The following is an 18,231-nucleotide window of genomic DNA, read 5'->3' as shown; positions in this document are numbered from 1 at the left end:
GAGTATTTCTTCATTGACAGAGGAGCAAAGAGCTTCACCGAAGGCTTTTCTCCATGGAAAAGATGTTTTCGCTTTTCTCCTGACTGGCTTCGGCAAGGGTTTGATCTGACTGGCTGAAGTTAGCCTGTGTGGAGTTTCTTTGTGAAAGTGCCTGCCCTTTTCCAAGAAGTTTCTAAGGAGTTCCTTTCTTAAGGATTTCCCAGATGGTTCTGACCCAGTGTGTCAGGTTACCGACCTAACTATGCAGACATTGTGGCTCTTTAGACTACATTCACCCTTACTACTTTATGAAGTGAAAAAAGTGGAATTATCAGATTTCCTCGTTAAATTTATAGAGCTGTCTATCAATATATAGATTCTAAAGCAAGCATATATGTCTGCTGTTTTTTCATTTTATCTATTTTTTTCTATTTTACCATCATTATACGATATATCTTGTTAAACCCTGCTGTCATTTCCCCACAAACCCTGTGCATGTGAGTTCCCTCAGCCTTCAATAATCAATATTTCTGTTCTGGATCCGTTGTAATATCTGTTCAGCTGCTCCACTCCCAGCACAGCCAGACACTTTGAGCACTAGAAAAATAAATGGAGTGGCTGTAATTAAAGGGCTGCGGCGGGTGAGATTTTCAACCTTCCACAATCTCTCTCTGGTAAATCCAGTATAAATAATCAGTGCTGGAGCTAACCTGGCCTGGCCTACAATCCATCCACCGCACTCGCAGGACTGATTACCCAGCGATGAGGACAGAACACCACATCAGTTTGATTATCTGAGAGCAAGAAAGAGCAACAGCACTTATTTGGTCAAATATAATTTTAGTGGGATATTTCGGAGGGCTGACATAGGATACAGAGCCAAAATAAAAGGAATGATATTGAGCCTTCGCGCTGGACAACTCAGGTGGAGCATTACTGTCTGATGAAAAATGGAGCTGAAATGCAATACTTCATGAGGAACTTTACAAAACACTTCAAACATCACAACTAATTCAAGATTAATGTGCAATATTAAGCATTTCTAACCTCCAGATACAGCAACTATTTTGGCTTAATGTCTCATTCAAATACGACTTCTATAATTCTCTATGAAACGAAGAGGAGCAGGGAGAGGAGGATAGAAGAATGTCATTGAAGGACGATGAATGGATGGAAGAACATACAGAGGGAATATCTGGATGGGAGATAAACATGAAAGACAAAACGGAGAAAGGAAAAACAGATCTGTGAAGAGAGCCAAGGAAGAAAGAAAGGGTTGAAAGATGACATGAAGGAGGACAGTCTTTGTTTTATTAGAAAATTCTAAATTGGTTGAACAAGTGTGAATTTGTTCGTGATGCATGATAGCCTCCCTGAACATGACAGAAGATGGATGGAATAAATGAGGGAAGAGTGTTGTGGGGGTAGAAATAAGGTAAATACCTATGTAAAAAAGAAAAAAGAAGCATATAAGAAGTGAATCAGGCTGCTGTGGGCCAGACACAAGTGATACAAGGTCCTAATAATGGCCAAATCATTAACAGTGGAATGGTCAGAAGTGTTCTATATAGGACACTTTTGTGATGAACTGTGGACTAGCATTTTGTTGGCGATATCCAAAACTTGATGTTTTACAGTGTACCATGCATGCTGCATACAGGTCGCAACAATAATTGCAGCAAAAGCAGAAGAAAAACAAGGTGGATGTACAGCATTGAGTGAATACAAATACAAAGCAAAAATGCTATTCAATGTCTTCGCTAGATTTTTAATTTTTGGTGTTTCAATGATGACATTGTGGGCCAAATGAAACCTTTCAGTGGGCCACATCCAGCCCCTGGGCCACATTTTGCCCTGGTCTGGTCCAGACCATATGTTTTCAACAATGTTCAAACAGTGAAATCTGTAATTTATTGAAGGTAACAGTGTGTTTCCTACTAGGTGCTATACACTGTAAAAAGAAAAAAACAAACAAACAAACAAAACAAAGTTCAGAAAACTACAAATTTCAAGGCAACTTAATGCAACAGTTTTTTGAGTCTCTTTATGTTTTGAAATAAATTGAAAAATGTTTTGCAGAACTTTAATCTTTCGTTGAGATAACATACCTTTCTTCTTTAGTTAAACTTGAATCTTTGAGTTTTAGAGACCAAAAAAACAAACAAATAATGTATTTAATTAACTGATCGTAGTGAGCTATGAAACGTATTTGTTATTATTTGGGCATCATTATTGACGTTCACTTTAATGACTTTATTCAATCTTTTTTTTTTTTTTTGAATAAATTGGGGAAAGAAACGGGAAGAAAAAGGGGTATGATAGGAAGGTGGAGCTTTGGGGAGAGATAAAGGGATGTAAGGAGTGAAAGCCACACAGGTGGAGGGCAGTGGCTACAGGAGATGGTCCGGCATGGCAGCCTGGATCCGGTGCCCGTCCTGCCTCGTAGGGTAGGTAGTGAAGGATCAGCTGCCGGTCACGTTGGCGAGCCGTCGCCGTCCACCAGCAGGGTGACATCATCGTGTGTTTATAACTCCCAGAGTCTCCTGCCTCACCTGTCACTGCCCGGCCTGATTTAAGACCTGACTTGACATCGCGGGGACACATGGAGCTTTAAGTGTGTTTAAACTGTGCCGAAAAAACGCGTCCGACCGTGGCTGCGCTGGCCCGCTTGGGCATAATGTAACACGATCCGGTGAGCCTGAAGCCGGCTTACAGACTTTTAAACATTCTGCAGCGGTGCTAAAACACACGACGCACTCTAAACCTATTGCAATACATATACCTGCTGACTGTATCTGTCGAATGTAAACACTGCACTGAGAGGTAAGACGTATGGCGCTGCAGGCAGGAATCATTCCCTTTGTTTCCATCCTCTGAGGATTAAAGCACCGCCGCCGCAGATGGAATGAAACGTTTTTATGCACGAGCGCATGCATGGAGGAAAAAGCACAGTAAACCTGCAGCTACAGCCCTATTATCTTTATGAGGAAATATTAGATTGTATGTGTGTGTGTATTCAGACTTGTGGCCAGCAGGCAGACAGTGTGCTCCTATGCAGGCCACACGCCAGTCAGGCCTGAGAGGCTGGGGCGGATTCTTGAATAGCCTAATAAACACCAGATGTTCCCTGGGTAATATATACACAGACCCTGTGCCGTGTCCATCTCCCCCAGCAGGAATAACACAGCCAGGCAGAGCCAGCCAGCCAGCCAGCGTCTGAAGGATCATATCCACAGCAGCACAGAGGACAAGGATGCTGGGACGCGCCCCGAAAAATGTCTGGAGCTGGGACGGAAAGCGACACTTTGAATGTGTGGGTGTGAGAAAGTGTGTACTAACAAATACTTTGAAACGCTCTTCCATGTGCGCCACCGCCTGCAATCAAGAGATAAACAACCAATTGAAACTTCTTTTCTAAAAAAGCGCTTGCGGCCCCGCTGGCCAATTGCGGTTCTCCTTGCTGCCTTATCTGTGACAGACTCCTAGAAACTGATAGGGCCTTTGCCGGGCCTCTGGATTCCGTTCCCCCGCACACTTACCAGCAGTTTATCTGGAGGCTGGAGCCTCTGTGAAATGGCAAACGGTGCCAGAGATATCATTCAACAAATCCCTGGCCTGCAGTCCCCAGTCCCCTTGTTGTTCCTGCAGGGGAGTAACGGGGGAAAAAAAACAACACTACGCGCCGCACACTGGCATCGCTCACTGCTCCTATGTTTGCCAAGACGGCACAGTGTTGCAGTATAAGGAATCAATAAGATCTCAGTTTATAAGTGGCTGTCTGCTGTGTAATGTCTTGTGCTAAACAAACGATTGGTTTCTTATGAATACCTAAAATTTAGATTCCACAAGTGTCATAAATATTTGTCTGTGTATCAGTGTTAATTTTGCCCACAAAAATGAGAAGCTAATTAAATAAAAATAATTTATGAAGAAAAAACTATGAAATAATATACTGATACTTTCATCAAAGAATAAAAATTAGACAAAATGTTTTAAAGGGACGTCATAAACTGTACAGAAATATCAACGTTTGGGAGAAAGAGAGGAACAGACATGGATACATTTCTATCGCAGCATGATGCATTTACTATGTTTTCCTGAATTAATGAGATAATTTCTCAGGTTAAAAAAAAATCCTACTCCTCTGTAATTTAAAATAATTTAAAAAAACAACAGCAACAAAAAAAAAACTGTGAACTTCTTCTCAGAAATCTGAGACAATAATCTTATTAATTCTGACAAACAGGACAAAAAATGTTGTGAATGCCCACAATGAAAACAAGCAGCATTTGCTTAAGAGTCATCCCCAAATTAAATATTTTTGTTAACTTCACATATAATACAATCTAAAAGAAACCACCATTGTCTACAGTTGTTTATTTTAGATTATAAATTAAAGGTGCAGTATATAAGAATAAGCCACCTGCTGAATTCATACCCAAATTAAACAGAGGGCATATCATCAGAGTAACCCTGCTGACTGTAGCTGCCATTAGATGGTTTGTTCAGTTTGCTGTCGGAGCACCAGGGGAGTGTTGTGTGTTTACACTGCTTGTCCTCAGCTGCCAGAAGAAAACCATTTTGGCGTTGTTGATTGCAGACGGGACGCTACAGTGACTCACTATCACCTTTTGAGGTACAAAGCAGTATTAGGCTGGAGATGTACTTGTTTTTCTTAACCACACATATATGAAGCGTAGGATGTAAAACGAAGACAGTATACGTAAGCAAAACCATGATGCTAATGTGAACATGTAGTTAAAAGCCACTGCAACTAACAGGATGGGTCAAGGCTAGCTAGCTGATAAAAAGCTGACAAAAATCTAAATTATGATATTTAGTCAAGTAAAACTAGACTAAAACTAATATACTTCAAATGACTAAGTGGGTTAAGAGTGTTAAATCTAAATCAGGTAGTGTGTTGGCAGTGGAAGCTGAGATAACTGCACACGTTACGGAGCTACTGTGACCTAAAGAACATGAGAGGACATTAATGGAGGCAGTAACGATTTAACAGTACGTCCAGTACACTCGGGTCTACTTGTTCTCATCACTGTGTCTTTACGTGACATTGAAAGTACAAAGCCTCCGTCTTATAAATGGCGGCTGATGCTCGGTGTTGTTGTGTTTAGGCGTGCCTCGGCTTTGATGTGGTGCTGTGCAGGCGCTGTGCTGTAAACAGGTACCGTCTCTGTAAATCTGCCCGAGCAGTCGCTGATTCTTCTGAAGGCCGAGAGCCTCTTCCAGCGCGAGAGCATTCCACGGCGGTCACTCACCGACCTGTCTGCCCTACTCGCTGGCTGCAGGCGCTATCTGCCTGTCTCTCTGCCTGTCGGGCGAATATATCCACCTGCTTCCTCTACATGCACCTTCGTATCTGTCACTACCTGTGGATTTATCCGTCTCTGGGGCTCTGGATCTGTTTCTCTGTAGAGCATCTGTCATCTTAACTGTTTTCTTTTCTTCCTACCTGCCCCTCTCGGTCTGTTTTTAATGCTTTAATCTGCGGCGTAAGTCTTTTGTTCAAAGACAGAGTCTGTACGTTGACCTCAGCTCTAATGCATCTTGACTCAAGTTACAGTAAGGAAAGTGAATCGGTCAGAAAAACTCTAGAAGCTAACAAGAATCTGCAGGTTTCCAATACAAAAATACCTACAGCAGCTGATTCCACTGATTGGTTGCCTCTTTGTGGTTGAAGTTCATCAGCGAAATCATCTGATTCCTGAGCAAACAGCTGGCATCTGATTTTTACTGTTTCATTTCAAAAGTGCAACAGATAATCACAAATCAGTCATGTCTTTTTTTCTTTTTATATATCATACAATATGTCAGAATCAATGCTCCGATTCATGTGAAACTTGGGGAAAATGATGCTTCTCACAACTGTCTTCCAAGATTTTCAAAATAAAACTGATTGAGCCAAGGGGACCTACAATTACAGGGCAAATTTGAAGAGGCAGTAAGTGCTCATATTTCCCACACTGGACTAGATGTTTGAACCTTTACATCCACATAGCTCTCTGAAACTGTTGACACACAATATTACATGTTTCACTGTACAAAATTACTTGACAAAAAAAAACAACTGTTTTTCATCCATTTACTTCACAGCTAATCGCATCATTTGTGTATTTAAAAGGGCACTAATCATCACTTTTACATTAGCGACAGAAAAAAAAAGACTTCAGCTCTACAAACTGTTTGTGTCTCTCAGCTCACTGTGTTGGTTTCAATGGCCCAAAACATTACTGTTTTGGTTCATTCTTACCATGTTAGCATAGTTTCCAGACATACCAGGCAGCTGTTTTCAGGGGAAAAGCTCTGATAAACCCTGCCCAGCACCAAAGCACTAAACAAACAAAGTTGGCAACTAGCTGGTGAAGTGCAGCATTTAGCAGCTAAATAGCCAGATGTTTTTTGAAACTGTTGGTGGAGACCAAAGACAGAGTTAAAAGAGGGTAAATGATGGACTTAATTTTGCCAGGTGGTCAGAAAAAAACAATTCCAAATGCTAATGTTGCTGTCTGTCTACTGAAACTATTTGCTAACATGTTAGCCATGTCAATTTCATGAAGTGATGATGTGTCAGTGTTGTGTTTATATGTCATTCTGCAGGCCAAAGTGGTCAAAAAAGAGAGAAAAAATAAAAAAATGCAACTTTAAGTAATGCGATGACCAAGGTCCTAAAAGAAAATGGTACCAGTCAAAAACAGCGAGCCTAATAATTATCATGTGACACTAAGGGTATAAGAGTCACAGTTCAGTCCATACCCCATGTTTAGAAGTTGCGGTTTGTTGCGATTCAGTTCTGTGGGGAAAAAAAACCCCGAAATGGATAAAGATACGTTTATTTTCATCAGGGTAAAACAATAAAATGTGTGTTAGCATGCTTGATGTGGAGCAACACCCGATCATTGTTCTTGTCTAATCAACAGCTTTCTCTCTGTTGTAGTTGTAGTTGACCAACAAACCAGAACTGTCCCCAAACAACTCTTTTTAAGGATGCAGGCAGGTCTTCAAGCTCTGGCTCGTTTTTGGGTAGAACCTGCACTCATGAGCTTTGGTTCCACGTTACACCCGTCAATCTAGATACTATTAACATTAATACACGAGCCTTTACAGGCCTACGGGAAACACTTTAGTGTCTAATCACATGAATTGTGGGGATTAAAAAAAACAATTTTGGTTTTGTTCATCAGGGTTTTGAGATAGATGCCTCTGACAATTCTACTTCCATTAAAATACAATGGAGGCACAGTGTGGGATTTTGGTTTTGGTACATCAATGAAAAATCACATTTAAAAAATGTAGCAGCAACATCTTGAAACATTGTATCTACAAGAGTTGTCAGGATATCAGGAATTTAAGTGATATATACTAGTATAAAAAAATAAAACCTCTCCTGTGGCCTTTGCTGCATGTCATCCCCCGATCTTTCTCCCCCTTTCCTGTCCACCTGTCCAATCAAATATAGGCATAACCCCTCCCCCCCCCACATGACCAGAACCTACAACAGGTAAGGAAAAAAAATGTGGTTTTATGTCAGCTGAGGTTTATTTGTACCTTTATATCTTATTACTAATTAGACCAAAGGATTATGTGTTCCCTTGCTTGTTCAGTGTGTCTCACCCCCTCCCTCTGCCTGTCTTACTCACACCGCAGTGTAAAAGCACGTAAGTGGAAGTGTATGTGTGCGTGTGTGTGTGGTTGTGTGTGTGCCTGCATGTGCGGCAGCTCAGTGTTGGAAGGCGTTACTCACGAGGCATGATGCCTTGGTCTGCCAGCTGCTCTCGTGTCCTCCTCTGCTGAAGTCTTAACTGTAGGACTGAAGTTGGAGGAGGAGGAGGAGGAGGGTAAGATAGATGGAAGGGAAGAGTAAAAAAGAAGGGGAAAGATGAGGAAGAGAAGTGGAAAGACAGGTAAGGGACAGAGAAAAAGCGGGAAGAGACTGAGAATTCAAACCACTTAAAAAGCTGTTTCATAAATCTAACTTGTAATTTGATTTCAAATAATTTCACTTCATCGACTGGCTGAGATTAAACAAACTACGGATTCATCAGACACATGTGTACATGTATGTATGTATCTATATGCATACAGAAAACACACACAGAAAAAACAACGCTGCTTGCTCACAAATATTTCTGTGAGCAGGATGTAGGGAATGATAAACACAGCTCCTGGCTTTTAAACAGATCTGCTCGGCAGTGTGTGGTCCGCGGCGTGTGTGCATGTTGCTACGCACTCTGTGTGTGTTTATGCGTGTGTGTGTAGAATTAGTCTAGGTGGGAGTGCGGGGTCATAAACATAGAGCCTCCCCCGTGTCTGTTGGTCTGCTTGTGTCTGTGGCTCTTTCGCTTTCTTTCTTCTTTCTTTGTCTGTGTGTGTTTTTCCTCCTCGCCGTTATCTGACGGCCTCTTGGTGAGGCCCTGGATCTGACACACAAGTATGAAATGTTCCTCCTTTACTGCCTGTCTGCCCTACTGTTAATTATCTCCATCAGGTGGTTCACATTCAGGCGGATTTGGCCCCATTTGAACATTTTATGAATTTCCTTTTTGATGTAATGAAACAGTTTGGCTGAAAATCGGCGAGCATGGGTGCCACATCGAAGCGCTCTCGTGGGAGAGCACCTCCATTATGTAACACCAGGCCCTTCCCTTCATCTGACATCTGCTTTAGTTTACAGTGAGGAGGTCGTGACCTGCTGGTCCCAACATCACAGCGAGCAGACGCAGGCATTAGTTGCTGACTGAACGCTGATCAAAACATGTAACTGATACAACCTCTGACAACGGTGACAAGTTTTTTGATGTCCCATGTTGTGTGTTCAGGCAGGCTGTGTCTGTTCTGTTAAAGAAAAAGCGAGGTGACAAATGAAATCTATATAGTTTTAACTAATTCTGCAGTCTTTAATTTTAACACACGGGACTGCTCTGCTGCTCTGTGTTATGTTTACCGTAAGGGTTATCAATAACTGTCTCAAACACAGCAAATGCACAGCCTCACCCCTACCCTTACATTAATTGTTACATCTCATTGTCACCTTGTGTTTTCCATGACGGAAGAGACAAAAACTGTATAAACGTAGGGCTGACTTAAAATGCAACTGCCTTGCCATAACGTTTGCTATTAAGGTTGTGAAGGCACCACAACTGTCAGGAGCAACGCCAGATCTTATACATGCTGTAACAATTACTGTTATGAAATAACCCCGAAGACACGCAGCCTAACCCCAAACTCTACTGTAGATCTGGTGTTGTTCCTGTCGTTTGTGTTGTCTCCATGCCTTACTAGCTAACGTTATTGCAGGGCAGTTGCATTTTAAGTCAGTTAATAGCCTAACTTTTATACAGGTTGTATCTCTTCAGTCAAAATCGAGCGGTTAGTTTAAACTAATTCTGTAAAGTTTCTGGACAGCTCCTCACTGATCTGTGTTTACTGTAGGGGATATCAATAATTCTCTCTGTAAAAGCAGATTTTGATTTTTACAACTTTCCTTAAAAAGATTAAAATTTAAGGCTGAGACTTTTTTAATAGATTTAAAAAAAAAAATCTAGCACACTATAAAGCACAAATGAATTCTACCACAACCAACACATCCTTAGCCCTAACCCTAAACCGTCTAACGTCATGGCAGGGCAATTGCATATTATGTCATTTAACAGCCTTACTTTGATAATACGAGTTTTGTCTCTTCTGTCATGGAAAAAGCAAGGTGACAATGGAATGTAACTGTTAGTGTTAGTTAATTCTGCAGACCGTCTTTGATTTTAACCCAACAAACGGCTCCTCGCTGCTCTGTATTATGTTCACTGTAAGGGTAATTAATAATTCTCTCCAAAAAACATAGCAGCTGCTTGATTTTTTAATAACTTTGCTTACAAAGACTAACATTTAGGGCTGAATCTTTTCCAGAACAACCAATTCAACTAGCTCATTATGTGTACAAATTAATCCGCAACCCACACAGCCTAATCCCTAACCCCAAACTATCTTGTGGATCTGGCTTTGTTCCTGTCATTTGTAGTGCCTCAACTGCATTACTAAGTAACGTTATGACAAGGCAGCTCCATTTCAAGTCAACTAACAGCATTACTTTCATACACGTTTTGTTTCTTCTGTCATGGAAAAAGCAAGGTAACAATGGAAGAATTAGTTAATTCTTTAGACCGTCCTTGATATTAACTCACAGGACGGCTCTTCACTGCTCTGTATTATGTTTACTGTAAAGATTAACAATAATTCTCTTTGAAGAAAATCAGCATTTTGCTTACAAAGACTAACATTTAGGGCTGACACTTTTTCAAGAGAACTAATTCATCTAGTACATTATGTGTATGAATTAATTCCAACACAACCCACACAGCCTAACCACTAATCCATGTAGCTGAATCTTAAACTATATTGCAGGACTGGCATTTGGTGCCTCTAACAAGCAAACGTGACAAGTTAGCGTAAGAGTAAGGCAGCCATGCAAGCAGATTTTGTCCCTTCTGTCATCATAAAAGCAAGGTGACAATTTAATGTAATTGTTGGTGTTGTTGATTCTACAGACGGTCTTGGTTTTTAACTCATGGGATGGCTCCTTGCCGCTCTGTATCAGATTTACTGAAAGATATTTTTCTGTCAGGAGAAGAACAGCAGCTGCTGTATTCTGCTTTCTTAATTAAAAAGCTTAGTTGTTGGAGAAAAAAAATTCAAGTGAAGAACTTTGCATTAAGACACTTAATGAAATTCTAAACCAACCCACCAAGCTAAACCCTAAACTGTGCTGCAGGACTGGTGTTGTTCTGTTTGTTTGGGGGTAACGTTATGGTGAGGTAGCTGATACATACATGCAGGTTTTGTCTTTTCTGTCATGAAAAAAGGAAGAAAGTAACAGAAACTGCAAAATAATCTGCTCTATTTCTTAAACAGTTTTGTTTGGGAAGACACTGTCATTGTTCCATTCATTTGCAGTGCGTCTAACAAGCTAATGTGACAAGCCTATGGTAAGGCAGCTAATTTATTTGATCAATACATGCAGATTTTGTCTCTTCGATTAAGGAGACAGATGTAACGTTACTGCTAGCTGCAGAGCGTAGAGTAGAGCTATGTGTCCAAGTAGATAATTTTGGTGTGAGTTGCCAAGTTTTGAAGATATTGGCCATAGAGACGTCTGTCTTCTTTCTAATATAATCTACTCATAGATGAGAGGGTACAGCTCAGCCGTGGTGGACACCAATAATGTTTACATCCTGTGCCATCACAAGCATGAACCTCGCACGCTGTTGACTTTTTCAAATGTGTGTTTTTGTTTTTGCATACCACAAGCCAAATGCCATTTAGTTCAATTATATTGGAGAGAGGCCAGACATCTCTACAACACAGATTCCCACAATTTGGCAGCTTACATCAAAACAATAGAGATGGATAAATAGTACAACAGGTAAGAGGAAAAATATGCATTTTTCATTTTGGGGTGGACTGTCCTTTTAGCTCAAGCGCTATGGCTCTTTGCTGCTCTATGTTTACTAAAAGGTTATCAATAATTCTGTCTGAAAAGGCACAGCAGCTGTCATATAATCTCTTCTTTGTCTTAAAAAGCTTCCCTCAGACCAGAGGGCTGTCTGTCCTGATTGCAGAGTGCACATGTTATAGAAAGAGGACCTGAGCCAGGCGGTGTAATCACAGATCACTGAACCATACGATACTCTGCCTCTCTCACTGTTGACTTTGAAACCGAAGACATTTGTTTTAACTTGGACTTTCTTGACAACAAAGGACATACAAATCCACAGCCACATTTACAAGTTTTCAGATTTATAGTGTAAATAAATTACCATTTGGCCCTGTTTGCACTGTAGAAGTGGCGATAATTACACAAGCCAATGTAGTGATATTCTGATTTATTGTCCTCCTGTGCCTCACACATTCACAATAATAATAACACCACACTTTTACACTTAAACTCCAACATCTTAGCTAAAGAGGCTGGTTGTATTTGTTACATGAATTCTCCTGAACTTTTCCCTCAGCACTTTGCAGGAATGTGCTCGCGACAGATGTATGAGCGCGACTGTATAACTTTTAATAAACAGGTATTCCTAAATGAAGTATTAGGTTTATTTTAGTCTAATACCTCTGCATAAAGTTAAAATCCACCTTAAAACAGAACCCGCATATTTTATTCCTACGGTCTTGGACAGTTAGAGGCAGATTTGTGAACGTCAGCCAGAGCCAGATGCAGTAGAGCCAACACTCCACCATTAAGATACAGTTTCTGGAGCAGCTCCATTGACAGTGACTTATAGTCAACAGTGGGATAGTAGGGTGATGCGGAAAAAAAATAACTTGAGCGCACAAGCCAACCCATTCCACAGGTAAGTGCTTTTTTATCTGTTGCCAGAGTGCCATTCATTGTCAGTGGGGTTGGAACAGTATGAGATTTCAAGGGTACAATAATCGGCAGAAAATATCACGGTATTACGGTTTACGGAATGAAAACAGAAGGGGATTTTTTCTTTAAGAAATTCTTCATTATAATTTCACGTAATATTCTGTCCTGATAAACATGGATATAGCTATAAACTTTATATCTTTTTTCATAAAACTGGTAGCCAATACTATAATGTGAATTAATTGATCATGATACTAGTATACCACTGCCAGCCCTAATTCAGTGGAAGTTTTTTCTCTCATACTTAACTCATTACTTATTCTCAGTTCTGTCAGATATATTATGAAGGATGTGGTCTGCCAGAATCATTGGAGTAATATTTATTTAAGGCTTAATTAATATGATCATCTCAAAATGACTGGCTGAACAGATGAGACAGTCACTTGGTCAAAAACTAAATAAAAAATAAAATCCAACTAGCTAACGTTATTTGTTATGAGTAATTAAAACACAACTCATTATCTTACTAACTATGTTGTAAGTTGATGTTTTGATTGTTTTGATACCAGTATCAGAAATGCCTCTGACACTGCTGGAGTGGGTATCAGCAAGTACAAGCGTCTATACTTTTTTGTCCCTGAAACAGGACCCTGCTACTTCCCAGCAGTGTCCTGCACGCAGATTTTTTTAACCTAACCTAACAATAGCATATTACATTCATACAGGGTTAGTGATATACACCTGTTAAAAATAATAATACTACATTGGGAAGGAAAACTGGTATCAGAACATCTCTTGCTGATGTTGTTCTGTTCCTCACCTGTGTGACAAACTAATCTAACATGCTTACAGCAAGGCAGCTGCATTTTAACCCAACAGCCTTAATTTTATCTATGATTTTTCCCTGTCATTGTCTAATCCAAAATACCTTCTCCTACACTAATCTCTCTCAGATTATTATGGTGACGGTGACATGATTATTTCTGTTGGTGGTTTTCTCCATTTTATGGACAAGTTGACTTACGGGGCACACAGTGGGTCAGACAGATTCCCTGGAGTACAAGACTTACTGTGCTTATGTGTAACAGATGATTTGGTGTTGTGATTATCTCTGTTGCTAGTTTTCGCCGTTTCACGTCAGCTAGAAGACAAAAATAGCTCCGTTTACTGATGGGGGCACACAGGTCAGACAGATTCTCTGGAGTACTAGGCTTTTTATGTTTACGCATATGAATTATGTATTCACAGATCAATACAGATGATTTTGTGTAACGATTATGTGTCACTGGTTTTCTCCATTTTACACTAACTAGAAGACAAAAATAGCTCAGTTTACTGATGGGACACCCAGGGGGACATATTCTCGGTCTCGGGGGAGCTCTGGAGTACAAGGCTTGTTTTGCTTATGCATTCACAGATCATCAACCCCAACCCATAAACACTGCAGAAAAGTACACTGTGGATGAATCAATAGTATTAAAAAAATATGTTTTTCATATTTTTAAATAAGGTAGTCAGTTTTTTTTTTCGATAAATACAAGTGCATGGTGAACGGCTGTGTGTGTGGTGCTGACTGACACCTTTAAGTATTGAAAACTTAATATTTGACACCTCTGTCATACTATTATGTAATGGCAGAGAGCTTAAGAGCACAGGCCACAGCCCTTTGAGCTGTTAATCAAATCGGCATGAGAACAAGTCAGTAACATACACACTCACAAAACATTCAGCAGTCCGCAGGGAGCACTTAAATAAGATCTTTATCTTGCCTTTTAGCTTTAACCATGCAGCAGCAGTTCCCATGGCTTTGATAATGTTGTACCAAGCGTGGTGCAAAAAGAGCAACAATTGTTGGTTTTCATGGGGTGCAGAATGTAACTCAAGCTGCTGCAGCTTAAAGAAAACTGTAAATCCTGGACGAGCTGATTGTCTAAGACTCCCCCTGTCATCAGCGGTTATCACGGAGAGAAATACGGGCAGTTTTACTTCTCTTACGCTCAATATTTCACTCATGCACTCATAAATTCACTCAACCTGTCATGTGGGGTTGTACCTTGTATCACCCAACATTAATCCCTCTGACTGTAACATCAAGCAGACTTGTAGGAAGATGACCTTTACGGCGGTAAAGACAGTATCTCTACATCTGTGCCATATTAACCAGCTAAGAGCACGTGGGTTAGAACAACACAGAACCTGAGCCACCTCGGTGCAAAGGCTCCTGCTGCCTTCTTGAACATCCACCCTCTCGTGTTCCCCGGAGCACCGGGGGTCATTTCCCACCCTGCCGATGTGCTCTAAACAGCTCAGAGGAAAAGCATCATTTAGCCTGCCATTTCTGGTACGCAATTACAGCTCACAGGCAAACTGGAAGCAAGTTAAAGCTGCTACAAGGAGTTTTTCAGAGGTTATGAAACAGTCTCAGTTAATTACTGATGTTTCTATATGACCTGCTCAAGTTAACGAGACCGTTCCCGAGAAGATTTACTATTTCTGCATAGTTGTTCTTAACGCCTGACACCGGGTCCATACGCTGTGACATAAGATGAAATAAGGCTGTGTTTACATTTTTCCAGGCAGAGTTTCAGTAAGCTGCACGTTAAAGAAGCAGGAGGATATTTTTATTAGCGTTCAGTCTTGAGAATTAGGATAGAACCATATTTTGCAAAGGATTTGATTTTTTTTAACTCTTCAATTATGCTGGCAAAATATATTTTTAAAAGGTCAAACTCTTGGCTGTAAAACCTCTTACATTACATCTTTTATTAAATGCTGACATCTTACAGAGTTGACAAAATGTTAATTTTTTTTTTCATTTCACAGAATAGTTTGAGCGAGCAGCCATTTTATTCATTAAAGTGTCTCAGAGTTCTCTTAATGTTGATCAAAATACACATTTTAAAGCATAATTCTTATTTAGCTTTGATTTAGAAGGACTACAGAGTTGACATGTTATGGTTGAGAAACATCTGAAAGCAGTAGAATTTCATGAATTTGTCAAAAAAACAGAAAGCTTATCAGTGTTTGAGCAGTTTTCCTGCCTTTTTTGAAACCAGGAAGTGAGACAGGGGTCCTTAGGATATAGCTAACCCTTTTTATGCCTGACTAAATCATGTTTTTGCGAAAATCTGACAGAAATCTAGGGCACAACTTTAAAGGGTGGACAATTTTATAAATAGAAATTGAAAACAAAGCAAATTTTTATGTCTGTATTGTCAGGAGGTATTAGTTTTAGATTATAAAGGACACATTTTTTAATTGTTTGAAGTTGTGAAATCTTGCCTGGGCAACCGTGTTTTCTGGCACAGCGTAAAAATGAAATAAAATAAAACAGACTAAAATAGTTCCTATGTTATCTATATATTTCATACATATAAATCTTTAAAAAAAAGGAATTAGAGTGTTGGCATCAGTAAATTTTTCAGTAGAACATGATTTGTCCCAATTGTCAAGAACTGGTGTAAGATAGTTTAACTTTTCACGGTATATTTTATGTATTACGGTGGAGACGCTACTGCTTTTGTCCACAGGGGCCTTCAGAAAAAAATAGAGAAAGAAAGAAAGAAAATATGAAAGTTCCTTGTAGTAACTTTAAACCAGTCCAGCCAACAGTTTGTACTTTCACAGCAGTGTGAAGTATGTTCTCTTCTGTCAAGCTGTTGTTGCCACCGTCAGTTACATTTTCCTCAGGGAGGTGGCAGTGTTGCTCAGACTACACACACTGAAGGAGTCCAGCATACACACACACACACACACACACACACACACACACACACACACAGAATGTATCTTCAAAATAAAGACTTAGATAGTGTGTGTGTGTGTAAGAGCGAGTGAGAGTGATGGAATTAAAGAGTGTGTGCGCATGTGAGGGAGATAGATGAATACAAAGCTCCAACAGCTGCTGTGTGTTAAGGGGAGTTTAAATCAGCGCTGTAGTTTGTACCCTTCCTCCCTCTTTGATATGTCCAGGTACACACACACTCACAACACACGCACACACACAGCGCAGCCATATTAAGATAACCTGTGACCCCTCTGCAGTGTCTAATCTCCCTTTATCAGCGTGCACGGAGCGTCCCGCTGACTTGCAGCAGCAGGTTGGCGGCTGGCACGGAACAAGTGCACTAACCTGCCCGAGACATCACCCTCACATGTCGTGCTTTTTTCTTTTTTTCTTTTTTTTACAAGGAGGCGGATGAACATCAAAAGAACACGCCCCGGCCGTAAATCCATCACACTGTGACAGGGCGCGTTGTACTCTGGAGGATTTCTGACTTATGCCGGCCTCCCTCTGGTATTCTTTTTTAACCGTCACATGCCCCGCAGTATATTACACACACCTGTCACTTCTGCAGGCGTTACTGAAGAGCATGTCTTGAGTGTCAGCACAGCTCATCCATGAAGACAGATGAGTGACATAATGTACACAGGATCGCCTATAAATGCCAAGCGATGACAGACAAATTGTTTGCAAGGCTTTTTGAGAGTAAACACAGCTGTACACACAAACCAAAAGAAAAGAAAGTCACGTGTCAATCATCTTTTGTCTTACCTGATCTAAACTTGCTTCGTATCAGTATGGAGTGTTCAGAGCCCAGAAGAGTCATAATGCTTACAGTACAGTTCCAGTGTTCAAGAGTTGCAAAATAAAGTCACACACACGAGAGAAGCCCCTCTGGCCACCTCTGGACGCCGGGCTGAGATGAGATGGAGCTGACCCAGCCTGCCTCATCAACAGCTCGAGAAGTGGCGTAAGAAGAAGAAAAAAATCACACACAAACACACTGGCTTTCTTGTATCTCTTGCAGCCAGTGTGCACACCAGCAGCAGCCCTCTGCTCTGCTCTCTCTTCCTGCCTCCTTCTTCTCTCACCAGAGGCTGATGATGTGGTGGGAGTGTGTGTGTGTGTGCGTGTGTGTGTGTGTGAGTCTGGGGCCGGTGAAGCTTTGGTCCCATCCAGCTGAGAACTCTGAGCAGGGCCAGAGACAGCACAGAGAGATATGCCCCGCTCGGGGAGGGGCTAACACGGGACCAGGGTTTTCCTCTGAGAGGCCCCGCCTGCCGGAGCCCGAGCCGGAGGCTGGACAGGGTTTGGCTGATGACTTCTTCCTCCCCTGCCACCAGTGTAAATATATCTGCCTATCTGCCCTGCCGGCTGTCATTAGAGAGGAGAGAGGGAGAGGAGAGCTAGATAGGGAGGGAAGTAGATCAAGATAGAGACAGTCGCTGATAGTGGAGCAGCAGTACAGCCAGGAGGGAGAAGGAGGGAAAAGCAGAGATGGTTTCACTTCTTGCCTTGTGACAGCAGATGAAGAATAAGCTGTCAGCCTACATCTAACTGCACTTTGTAAATATTCGTTATTATTCTTTCATGGGGCAGATGACGGCGGAAATTTAGGTTGTTTGCAAAAGGCAGTATTTTTTTTTCCCAGAAAGAGGAAAAAAAAACGCCTCAAGCAAGCCTAAAAACTTTTTAATTAAGTTATGAGAACTATGCCATTTCTAGCAACCTTTTCTAATGCAACACTTTAAAGGCAAATAAAAATGATCTAATAGAAACTTGGCTCCTTTAATGTAGCAACAGTATAGAAAGTTGGCATCCAATAGGTCAGATTCACACGCTTGTTTACTGATCCAAACCAGGAAAGCCTTTCAACTTTAGACTTAGCTGCTTTATGCGGGCACATTTCTTAATTTGAGCTGTGCCAATCAATATCTTATATAAACAATAAATGAAATCATGTCAGTTTTCACTTCTAGTAACAAACCAATAGAAAATTGTTGTCCAGCTCTGAAGTTCCATTCAGCAGTGTGGAGCATTTTAGCATCTTTCAGCTCGTTGTTTTGATTTGAACTTTTCATGTTTC

General features: G+C 40.8%; 1 protein-coding gene across 5 annotated transcripts in view; it reads right to left on the bottom strand.

Annotated features, from left to right (window-relative positions):
- myocd (myocardin) overlaps window positions 1-17,333 on the bottom strand; it is a 37,634-nt gene extending 20,301 nt beyond the window's left edge. For all 5 annotated transcript variants that reach the window (XM_084741246.1, XM_084741247.1, XM_084741248.1 and 2 more), the window contains exons 1-2: window positions 16,917-17,333; window positions 7,739-7,804 (exon numbers count right to left, since the gene is read on the bottom strand). In XM_084741246.1, coding sequence (XP_084597372.1) covers window positions 7,739-7,804; window positions 16,917-16,971 — 121 coding nt within the window. In that variant the 5' untranslated portion in view covers window positions 16,972-17,333. The remainder of the gene's footprint in view (window positions 1-7,738; window positions 7,805-16,916) is intronic.
- Between the last annotated feature and the right edge of the window lie 898 nt (window positions 17,334-18,231).

This window comes from Lutjanus erythropterus, chromosome 17 (genome assembly GCF_056507025.1).
Source record: "Lutjanus erythropterus isolate fLutEry1 chromosome 17, fLutEry1.hap2, whole genome shotgun sequence".
Lineage (NCBI taxonomy): Eukaryota > Metazoa > Chordata > Actinopteri > Lutjaniformes > Lutjanidae > Lutjanus > Lutjanus erythropterus.
The sequence above is the reverse complement of the archived record's forward strand: the minus strand, read 5'-3'. Positions and strand labels throughout refer to the sequence as shown.